This window comes from Phyllostomus discolor, chromosome 6, assembly GCF_004126475.2.
Source record: "Phyllostomus discolor isolate MPI-MPIP mPhyDis1 chromosome 6, mPhyDis1.pri.v3, whole genome shotgun sequence".
NCBI lineage: Eukaryota > Metazoa > Chordata > Mammalia > Chiroptera > Phyllostomidae > Phyllostomus > Phyllostomus discolor.
The window spans coordinates 162,154,706-162,166,268 of NC_040908.2; the positions used below are offsets into that span (position 1 = coordinate 162,154,706).

At 56.6% G+C, this 11,563-nt stretch overlaps 1 protein-coding gene across 1 annotated transcript; it reads right to left on the reverse strand.

The window, feature by feature from the left end:
* Window positions 1-1,400: 1,400 nt before the first annotated feature.
* On the reverse strand, window positions 1,401-11,563 carry PRPF19 (pre-mRNA processing factor 19). The gene is made up of 16 exons (XM_028516518.2): window positions 11,325-11,563; window positions 9,189-9,338; window positions 8,936-9,012; window positions 8,148-8,289; window positions 7,992-8,065; window positions 7,799-7,861; window positions 6,881-6,922; window positions 6,678-6,752; window positions 6,269-6,344; window positions 6,003-6,112; window positions 4,819-4,974; window positions 4,565-4,634; window positions 4,271-4,356; window positions 3,796-3,966; window positions 3,562-3,667; window positions 1,401-1,933 (listed from the first exon to the last, which is right to left on the reverse strand). The coding sequence occupies exons 1-16, from the start codon at window positions 11,341-11,343 to the stop codon at window positions 1,836-1,838; spliced, it is 1,515 nt and encodes a 504-aa protein (XP_028372319.1). The 5' UTR covers window positions 11,344-11,563; the 3' UTR covers window positions 1,401-1,835.

Sequence of the window (11,563 nt, forward strand, 5' to 3'; positions counted from 1 at the left end):
CCCCAGGAACCCGCCCTCACCTCTTTAGTTTCCTGGAAGGTCAGACCTTACGAGCACATACTAAGACCTGGTGCACGTACTAAGACCTGGAGCACATACTAAGACCTGGCCAGAAGCCGTCAGGTTGGCGAGGGCTATGCCAGCCCTGGGGTCCCACTCAGCCTCAGGGTGCACCCTGCCCCAGCCCCACCAGTCCTCCTTTCTTCACTCAGTTCCCTCCCTCCTCCTCAAGTCTGCCCCAGCTTGGGAGAACAGCACGAAGCTCTTTTCTTTACGGAGGATCATGGTACTTTCCGAACCCTAAGAAATAAATACCCCAAAGCGGCTGAAATACATGGGACTCACACCCACGTAGACTGACAAATGTCGGGAACCCGGTGTTCCCGACACCGCGCACTGCCCGCTCCTGGAAAGTCAGCCGGGCGGACAGAGCGAGCAGGAGGCTGCGTGCTCCGGCAGGCTCGCCACGGGCCTGCTCACGGACAGGCGATGGAGCTCTGGCTTGTGTCCCAAAAGGCGAGTTCAATGGACAGTTTACAGGGGTTGCAGACACATGTAAAGGCTTCCCAGGTCAAATATTCGAAAACTGGGTTAAATACTGAAGTGGTTTCTTTCCTGCAGGAGTTTTCAAAGGTTTTACTGGCTGCTCAGCATGCCCGAACTGACTTGACCATAGACCCAGCCCAAACACACAGGCAGGGGGTCTTCTGTTGCATCAGTATGGACCCTGCTTCGACCCACAGCCCTTTCCAGGCACCACCTGGGCCTCTGCCCCCTTCCCGGCACATTTCCTCACCTGCAGTCACTGACCCCCACGCCTCCGCCCACATTCTCACAACCCGTCCCGTCAGGGTTCCACCCAACACCAGCTGGGACTGCTTGTGTGGGCCACGGACCTCCCTGGCCGACCTGGTGGTGACCACGCTGGCCGCCTTCCTATCGCCCCACACACCTGGACCACTCCGGCCTCCCTACGTGGTGCATTTTGTTTTACGATTTAGGCCGTCTCCCCTCGAGCCAGCCCCCTTCAGATTTCCAAATGCCGGCCACAAAGTCTCCGTTCTGGTTCCAGCCAGCCGGGGGCAGGCTTCCCACCACTCCCAACTCACACGCCCACAGCTCCGCACCAGCAAGAAAAGGCCACCTTGCCCGCGCCTCTCCCTCCCTGCCAGCCAAGTGGCAGCACGGGCGACGTGTCAAGGGCCACGAAGACACGTTCTGGCAAACGGCTTGTCAGATTTGTTTTCATTTTTTCTGACTTCTGTTGTGCGATTTTAAAAAAGGGGTGGGGGGGTGAGAGTGACCGCTGGGCTTCTCGAAGCCCACGCCCCGCAGCGCCCCTCCCTCCCACCCGCCCTGCGCCGGCGTTCCTGCTACAGACACACACAGGGAGGGGATACGTTTATCGTTTTCTTTTTTTAATGAAACTAGATCACTGCTTACAAAACCCTGCGTGAGCCCTCGCGCCCATCCCTTCACAGTTCCCTTGGCTCGGCCGGTCCCCGTCTCCCAGGAACCGAAACCAGGTGGGTGTGGAACGGCCACCACCATCAGTGACCCACACGAGGGGAGAGGCCTGGGTTCCGCCCTGAGCCTTGGGAGGGGGCAGTGCTGCCTCCCGTGTCCGCCCTCGTCAGGCCTGGGGGCTGCACAGAGGAGGGCGGCCCAGGACACCATGGCTCTTGGGCCACCACCCAGACCAGAGTGAAATGATGTGAACGCCCCACCCGTGGACCCCTCCCCCCCAGTAGTCTCTCCCTGTCCTCCCCCCACCCCAACCCTAACTCTACCCCACCAGTGAGATGAGGCCCAGCTCCTGTCGGAAGGGACGGGGCCTACAGGCTGTAGAACTTGAGGCTCCTGTCCATGCCCGTGGAAGCGATGAACTTGGCGTGGTGCCCAAAGGCCACCCCTGTGGTCAGGCCGCTGTGCTCTGAGGAGAGAGAAACAAGGGGCATCGGTGAGAGGCTCCTCCCCTTCCCATCCAGTCCCGCCCCCAGAGCTCATTACCACAGTGCACCTGGCTCCTCGTCTTTTTCCCTCCCGCTGCACACTCCCGCAGGCAGGGCTCCAGCCTACTGCACAACACACCTGCAGGGCCTCACGCAGTGCCTGGCATATGCACAGGGCAGGCACTGGAGTTTGGCTGGTGGGCATTTCACTCGAATGGAGGACTATCCACTCCCCTCACCTAAGCTCTGGAGGCGACTGCGATTCTGCTTGAGCGCTGGAGCTGACCGTGAGCTGCTCAGGGAGCACTGACCCACGAAGCATGCAGAGTCCTGTTCGCCCCACTGCACAACTCGCTGTTTTTAAAATTTAGCTGAGTTTTCAGCTCAGTTTAAACCTCGGTAATCAGCCTATTGGGACCTATCTAGTTCTAACTCTTCGCATGTAACTGAAACAGCCCATCAGCTTATTCTAGCTCCTGGGGTTCCGGCTCCAGGGAACCTGGGCCCCGAACACAGGGCAGGGCTGGGGTGGGGGCAGAAGAGGCTGGGCAACACTCCCCACCACACTTGGGGAGTTCATGAACAACAGTGCAACCTTTCCAGGCAAGTTTAGAGTCACCCCCGGAGCCAGCCAGCTCCCCACTACAACCCCCTGGCTTCCAGCCTGCCACTCCACCTCACTCGGCTCCACACTGCAACACCAGGTCCAGGGAGCGCTCGCACCCACGGGCCAGATAGTTAGGCCGGGATGCCTCTGAAACACCACACACTGGGCAGGGTCGGGGGCACATGCAGCTGGGAAAGTACCTGGTGACCTGCCCACAACCTGCTAAAGGGGGCAAGAATCCTAGCAACGAAGACAGCAGCCGCTGCCAGTCATTCAGCTGCCAAGTGTGCAGCAGGCACCCTGTCACCATGCACGCCACCCCGAGCCACCAGCTGGCACGATCTGCAAACCAGTACCTACACACCCATTTGAAAGATGGAGAAGCTGCAACACTGAAGGGAAAGCCACGCACCCAGGGCCATACGGCTGTCAGGAGGCTGGAGAACCCGTTACCCACTGTCTCGGCATTTTGTGCCTTTCTTCTCTGGCACTTACCATCGCGATTAAGTAACTGTTTGTGAAGTCACTTACACCTGCCTTCCCAGCCTGACTAGAAATTCCATCAGGGCGAAGACCCGACCTCTCGTACTCACTGCTCTAATCCCACAAAGGACTAGGACACAAGAGTGAATGGTGACGGCGGCAGATCCTTTTTGTGTGCCAGACACTGTTCTAACACACTCATACATACACTCATCTAAACCTCACATGGACCCTAACGGGCACACACCATTATCACGCCCCAGAGAGACTAAGTAACTTGCCCTATGTCACACAGCCTGCAGAGGCAGAGAGAGCCAGCAAGTAAAGCCAAGCTCCCCGACTCTTGAGTCCATCTTCTTAGTCACTGAAGCCTACTGCCTCGGGGAGAGGCTAAAAGCTGCTGAGGCATGTTAATGCCTGCCCCTAGAAACTCCTCACCCAGCACGACTGCCCCACTTCCCTCTGGGCCAGAGCACCCAGAGCACCCAGAGCACCCAGGACCCCAGAGCGAGCCTCTACCTGTGAAGTGAAGAATCTCTGTCCACTGTTTGCAGATGTAGATCTGGACATCCGTGCCCCCCAGGGCCAGGTAGGTGCCGCTCTGGTCGAAGATCAGTGACTTCACCTGCCAGAGCCAGAGCAGAAGTCACACGAGGGGAATAGAAACTGGGGGGCAATTGGGAGTGAAGACAAATTCAGTGAATCATGGACAAGCGAGGACAAAACCGAGAGAGGTGGGGGAGGGGGACACACCTCAAAGTTGTTATCCAGCTGCAACGTCTTAAAGTTCTTAAGCTTCCGCAGATCCCAGAGCTTGACGGAGGAGTCGTCGGCCGCGGTGGCCAGGTAGTAGCCATTCTCGGAGAAGGCGATGCTGGTGATGGGGCCCGAGTGGCCGGGGAAGTTGGCCACGTTGGTGCGCTCCTACAGACGGAGGGTGGCGAGTGAATGTCACCCACAGGCCGTGAGAGGGAGGAAACGGAGCTCACCAGACGCCCACCTCTGAGAAGTCGCCCCACCCATCTCCAGGAGAAGGGCGGCCAGCAGGAATACCAGGGGTGGAGGGCCCAGCCCGAAGACCCCAGGCTACCCTGACCACGTCACACACAAAGAGCCACCGTCTCTCCACCCCAGGAGAGCCCCCGGACCAGAGGCCGTAAGCATGTGATTGCACTGAGCAGCCCTCAGAGCTCTGACCCTGGGGCCTGGGGGAGGCCCCACATCCTACCTTCAGGTCCCAGATCTTGATCTGAGAGTCCATGGTCCCTGTTCCAAAAATGAGCCCATCGGGATGGAACTGCGCACAGGTGAGAGCTGTGGCGAGGGCAGAGGGACCTGCGGTCAGGGCCACCGGGGGAGACGAGGCCCGGCAGAGGGCGGCCTCCTCCTCCCCCCACCCCCCAGCGTACCCAGAGCCATGCCTGACACTCAGCAGGCACTGGCGCTACGTGTACTTTCACAAGAACAAGGGAGCAGACACAACACAAACGTAAACAACAGCCAAGGAAGAGAGACAGCTTACAGCAGCCAGAGGTCTCATCTGTCACTTTGGTGAGCACACGCCCTGTCTGGATGTCAGAGAAGGCCCAGTACTAGAAAAACCGAGACAGCGAAGCAGTGAGAAAGAGGGGCCCTTCGGGGAGCAGAGAGCCTGGCTCGGCAAACCCTGTGATGGCTGGCCCCTCTGGGCAGGGGCCACATCCTCCCTGGGGTTCCGGAGCTGTTTCCTCCTCCCACAAGTCCAAGGCCCCTGCAGGACCCTGGCTGGGACCACACCTGGTCGTCAGAGGAGCTCAGGAGATAGTCACCAGTGGCGTGAAGGCTGAGGCCTGTCACCGCGCTCTCATGGGCCCGAACAACCTGGACACAAGAGGCATTCGGGACCGACCAGATCCTGATAGTGGCATCCGGGGAGGCAGAAAACACCAGCTCCTAGAGGAAAGCAGAGGCTGACTGTGAGAGAGAAGAGACAGAGCATAACGTTCTTACGAAAGGGGCTGGAGACAGCTACAACCCCAGCAAGTGCTTCCCCTTTCTGCCCTGCCCTGCCTGGAACCACCCACCGATGATGCCAGGCAGGACACTGGTAAATGACATTCAAATGGTAAATCCAACAGGATTGGGTCTTAGAGAGGAAGCCTCGCCATCTAGTGGTAAAAAGCATAACTGCAGCAGAGTGCCATATCCTACACCTTCAGGGAAACAGGGCTACTCCCATTGGGGAACAGAATTCCTTATTCTACGTAATAAGAACATGCAGCCAATGCCCGCTGCCTCGAGCAGCGCAGGTCTGAGCTGTGCTGGGTCTGCAGGGGGCTGCAAGAGCATGTTCACTGTCTCCTACACTTAAGAATTCTTAGAAAAATTCGTGACAGGGAGAGAACTTACATAGTGTCACCAACTAATGACTTGTCAGGACATTAAAAATTGTAAGGTAAAGCCAACAGCCATCTTTTGTCAATGTGGTATTGTAAGAGAAATATCAACACCCAGTAGTTAAGAGAGGGGTGCTTTCATCTGAATAAACTTGTTTTTATGAAAAACTCCCCGTTACTCTTCCGTTCCTAATTTCCTGAAGGTACCGGGAAAGGCTGACTGTGAGAAGCACGAACCCAGACTCGAGATCTGGTTGAGCTCTGTTTTCCGTGGTTTGTGTTATAAACACAGCAGGGTTTTGTCCTTTTTCTGGCACAAACTATTTCAATAAAGATGCTTTTGGAAGCTACACATTTCCTCTCTCCGCCTGGTCTGAAGACCCGTTTTAGTGGGTCCTGTAAGGGGGAACCCCACGACTCCAAACAGAGGCCCCTAAATGTCCATTCCAGAGAGTCAGAGCTCTTTCTCAGGCCTACTTCGCTTGACCAAGGAGAGAGCGGGGGCAGGGGCGAGTTCTGGGACCCCAAACCACTGAAACAGGGCTCGGGAACTCGGGACCCAGGGTGGCCAGGAGAACCCCTTACCTGGGAAGGGTGGAACACCACACTGGTGACTTTCTTGGTATGGCCTTTGAGGGTGGCCAAGATTTGCTCAGAACTCTTGTCGAAGACAACGACATTTTTATCCGCCCCACCTGGAAAGGACGCACAGGAGATCCAAAAACGAGTCAGGCCATTCCAGGTCCCTCTACTGAAGGAGGCACTCTTGTCCCCAGGCCCATGCACAGGACAGGAGCATGAACCTCCCCTGCCGCCCCCATAGCAGCCTGCTGGGCCAGGCCCGCTCTCACCAGTGAGGATCTTGTTGGTGTCGGAAGGGCAGAGGTCCAGGGCGAGGATCCCGGGAATGCTGGCACTGTGCAACCCCTGTGCGCACCAAACCCAGTCATGGCCGAGTCAAGGCGGGCCACAAAGCCACACAACTCCCCCACGGCCAGCCCGAGCCCAGGGAACAAGTGTGACTTGTGTTCCTTATCCACGGCACTTGGCCTTCTGCCCGGATGTAGTGCCTCCCTCACTGCACTACCGGGAAAGCCAGAGCTGGGCAGGGAGAGGAGCCCTGACAACTCAGCAGCCAAAGCTAGAAATGAGGTCAGAGGCCCTGGACAGCTCTCTGCCCAGTGCACTCCGGGCTGGCCTGCCCACCCAGAAACGGCGCCGAGGGCCCAATGTGTGAGTCAAGGGGACCCGGCCACTCACCACATGGGATGCCACCTGCCGGTACTTGCTGAGCTCTTCTGGCTTCACGAGCTCCTCAGGCACAGTCTTCCCTCTCTGAGGAAAAGCAAAAGCCCCCCCAAGGAAAGTGGCGGTGAGTGCAGGGCTCGGCCAGCCGCCTTTCCAAAGGGCTCAGCTGCCCCCACCTGGCCAACTCTCTCTCCTGGCTGTGGGAGAACACTCACCTTCTTACGCTCCGTGGTTAGCACAGTGGCCTTGTCTTGGAGCTGGGGAAGAGAGGAGAATACACTTAATGTGAGACAAGTTATTTTGCCAAGACATCGGCATGTTGGACGCTGGTAACACTGGCAAAAACTCGTTATCTGCTGAGGTCTGTGCTACAGGCTTATAGGCACCACCTCTTTCTACTCTCACTCCAAGCTCACGAGGTGGGTGTTGATGGCCTTGTTCCACAAAGGAGAAAACTGAGCCTCAGAGAAGTGAAGTCACTTGCCCAAGGCCACAGAGGTGACAAATGGCTAGGTGAGGAGAGAGCCAGTTCTGCAGAGCCCCCAGACCAGGTCTATGCCACTAAGATGAGAGCTGAGAGGCAAGGCAACAATCTGAACTGGCTGGCAAAGACAGAAACTACCAAGCCCTGCAAAGGGGGCTCCGCGTGTGACAGAGCACTGGGCCGGGTGTCAGGCCAGCTCTGCGTCTTGTGAGCTGCGCCTTTGCACTGGGTCTCAGATTGTCCATCTGTAATATAAAAGTGCTAACTCCTGTCCTGTCTCCCTCAGGGAAAAAAACATGAAAAGATGTTTTCGTGTTTTAGTATCTGCAAAGAACCTCATTAACAAGAAGAGCTACAAGCTGCACTTATCAGCAATCAGTCTGTTAAATTCCCATAAGTCTACGCAGTAGGTACTACCATTCCCACTTCAGAAGCAAGGGAAATGAACACAGAAGGGTTGGCTAACTCAGTCCAAGGTCAAAAGGTCTATAAACGGTGACATCAAAATACCAACCCGGACAGTCTGGTCAGCGTCTGTGCTCTGCATGACTTTCCCCTTTCCCCACGTGGATGGGGTTTCTGTTCATACGGGACTTGGGGTGAACAGCGAGGGCCCACAGCACTCCCATCAAGTAAGAGCATGACCTACCTTCTGGATAATCTCGGGGGTCATTCCCACCAGCTCGCCCAGATCCATCGGCTCGCCTGCACCCTGCATAGAGGGAAGGTGAGGGTGAGGGAGGCATGGAATGCCAAAGACACTTATAGCAGAGCCACACGAGCCACTGCACGCAAAAGGGCAGCTGGCAAAAGGGGGGGGGGGGGCAGGGGACAACACTCACCACAACACTTGGCTGTGAGCTCGGCACAGCCTGGGGCACAATGAGACCAGCCTGTGGTTTCAGGGTAGCCAGAGCTGAGAGAGAAGACAGTGTTAGCTATGGGATACGATGAAGCAGGACCAGCCCAGAGTGGGAAGCTGAGGGGAGAGGCAGCACCTTCTCGGGCAGCGGTGACTTCCTTGGTGAGACGGGCAATGACACGGCAGGCGGCGTCGTGCTGGTAGAGCGCATGGGACAGCTCTTGACGCGTTGTCTGCAGCTGCTGGCGCAGAGTGAAGCTGTGCAGCATGACCGCGTCCTGGGAGGAGGACACACCGCTATGAGGGGGTGGGAAGAGCCAGGAGCACCCAGCACTCAGCCCTGGCACAGAGGACACTGTCTCCATCCCGCAGCCTAGACCAGTTCTGTGACCCAAAGGGCACACAGACAGGAGTGGGAGCCAGCTCTTTCCCACGCCCACCTTCACTAGTTCACCAGCAAATCTCAGGTGTCACGCCACCACCTCACCAAGAGGGAGTAACAGTGCCGCCGCTGTCTGCTGACTGCCCTCGCTATGTCAGGCACCGTGCCAGGCAGTTCCTCAAGAGGCACTCACTCATTCACTCAAGTTTTAGTGCTCTTGGTGCTGAGGACACACCCACAGATGAAACAAGCCCCTGATGTCATGAAATTCACACTTTACTTCTTCCCAAGCCCTGAGAGGCACTAGTCCATGCTGTACCGTCCGGATAACTAGAACGTGCATGTAAGCGACTTCCCTAACATCACATGGCGGTGGAGCTAAGCGCAGAGCCCAGATCTGTGTGACCGCAGTAACCAGCTCCTCCCCCACGAGCATCCTACCCCTCCAAAGAGAAAATAATGCTCCACCATTCCCATCCCCAAGTCCTAGTCCAGCCATGTCTTCGAGTGAGGAAGACATCAACTCTTCCCCAGGCACTCACCCACTCATCCTGTAAGGCCTTCAGAATGGCGGGGATGCTGGTGGCTGAGGGAGGCTTGGGCCGGATCGGGTGAGCAACTGCCGAGAGAGAGAAAGCAGGCGTGAGGAACCATAACCCGGGCTCCTCTGCCACTCTTCTCCCGGTAGCTTTCATGAACAGGCCATCCTCTCTTCCCCCCGAGCGCTGACACCACCACCCGCCCTCTCCAGCTCTGGGCTAGGACGGTCCCGGCCGGAGGCCAGCCTCTAGGCACCTTTGATGTCGATGAGCTGCTCCTCGGACAGAGGCTGGTTGTTGATGGGGTCTGTGCCGTTCTCTGCGATGTACTTCTCGATGAGCCGCCGCTCGTAGACATGATTGGAGACAGGGGACACACACGGGTGCTCCGGCACTTCATTGGAGACTGCGGAGGACAGGCAGGCCAGTGAGCGTGGGGTGGTGAGAGGGGCCTTGGGCCGCGGGGATGCCTTCTCTGCTCCTGGCCTCAACAAGACCATGCGTCCCCACACTCAGCGAACAGGAATCAAGACATGACACCAAGCCAGTTTTGAACTGTCCCCAGAATGCTTTCCGGCTACACAACTCGTTTCCCCATCAGTCTCCGACAGTCAGACAGCCAAAAGCAATCACTGCACAGCTACTGTGAGCCAGGCACCTAGAGAGCCGTCAATCAATCATCCCTGCCCTTCACTTTTGAACAAAGATGCTCGGGCACCATTACACTCCCGGACACGGAGCAACACATGAAGCCACTCAATCTCAGTCCAGAGCAGCAATTTTCAACCTTTTTCACCTCATGGCACACTTAAACTAATTACTAAAATTCTCTGGCACAGCCAAAACTGTATTATATTTTTTGCCAATCTGACAAAAAAAAATAGGTATCATTTTGATTCACTCACACCAGACAGCTACTGCTGTGCTGGCTCTTGTTACATTTTTATTTGACAATCTAAGGGCAAAGAGGTCAGTGTCCCTGATGAAAAAGTCAGGTATCACATGTTTTCAAAATTCTTGCAGCATGCCAGCTGAAAAATCTCTGGTCTACAGCCTACACGGACTACCAGGCAAAAAACATCACAAAGCGATGCGGTAAGTGATATAGCAACACAAGTCATGTGCATGTTGTCTACTAGTCACCCAGCAAGCACACCTGTACACACTTTCCACAGATTCACGCATCCTCACAGCCACTGGCAGCAGAGTCCTCGTTTGCACACCATCTCGGCAGCCTGCGCACCTCCTGAGGACAGAGGTGGAGGCTGCCCTCGGACGGTGCCCATGCCCCGCAGGCACCTGAGCAACAACTCTCAGCTGAGCGAACGAGAGGGAGGACGGTGCTGGGGATGTGGGGGGAAGCTTCCTCACGAACAAGGGGAAACAATAAATGTGAAAATACTCTGCAAACGGTGACTTCTTCAACGTGAAGTGCTCCTTTTCCTAGCCATCACAGCCCTCCCTCCCTCCCTGTTTTTGCATTTAGGGAGAGATTCTAAGAGTAAAGGGCTCGAGAGTTAGGAAGCAAACAGAGAAAGGGATGAGAAACTAGTAACCTGATGAAACAATGAGAATGGAAAACATCATCTTCAGGCCACAATAAAATACCAAAAGGGAAGATGGCGCAAGCCTGAAAAAAGCATGGATTCAGGATCAGAGAACATAGCTCCATCGCTCAGCTCGGCCACGGAACTGCAGCATCAGATAAACCACGCTCTCCCTAAACCTTACATCCTCATCTGAAAAACAACGGCCCTTTACTTCAGCTTTGGAAAATTCTTGTGAGGATAAAATGAGCCCACAGCCTTGGAACCGCACTGTAAACTACTGCAGGCTTTATAAATGCACGCTGTTTTCATTAGTCGCACAGGGTGAGTCTGGGAGATCGAGACATGGCTTCCAGCCCCGCCGCTGACTCTAACTCACTCACTTCGCAAATTGCAGGAGCTCTGCTAGCCGAGCGGGAGCTCAAGCAACACCCAGCGCAATGCTCTCGTTTTGCAGAGGAAACTGAGGCCCAGAGCCGAGCACCAGGTCACAAAGCCTATCGGAGGCGCATCCTGCACCAGCCTTGGGTATCCTGATTGCTACACCAGAGCTGGCTTCCCTGCACCAGCTCCCTCTGCTCAGGCCTCAATTTCCACTGCGTAAACGAGGTGGCTGGCCTGTGATGTCACGATAATAAACTTGAAGCGTTACGTAAACTCTAAAGGGCTGCGCAAATGCATCCCTCGCTGAGGAGGACGACCCCCGTCCTGACAAGCCGCCGCCATGCTTCCCGAGAGCCCCGTTTTCACCTCCGGCCCTGCCCCGGCGCCGCAGCGGCCTGCAGATCCTCCCGCTCGGCTCTCCGGCCTCCTGCGACCCGCGATCGGCCGCAGCCGATACTCACTAGAGCAGATTAGGGACATGGCGCCGTCGCTGTGCTCCGAGGCGCCACACACCGGGCTCCGGGATTAGCTTCGGAGCTGCCGCGGGCCAGTTCTTGTTCCCCGCTGCTTCCGGGACGCTCCGCGGCGAGCGGGGAGAAGCCCCGCCGAGCGAAGATCGCGTAGCCCTTCACGTGGGACTGCGGCGGGTCGCGCGCCTCAGACTCCTGCACCCAACGGAAACTGCCCTTTCCCAGAATGC

Coding starts and splice junctions, on each gene's coding strand:
- PRPF19 (XM_028516518.2), bottom strand. Junction 6,923..7,798: donor CCCCCGAGATTATCCAGAAG/GTAGGTCATGCT, acceptor TCTCTTCCCCAG/CTCCAAGACAAGGCCACTGT. Junction 6,753..6,880: donor TAACCACGGAGCGTAAGAAG/GTGAGTGTTCTC, acceptor GCTTTTCCTCAG/AGAGGGAAGACTGTGCCTGA.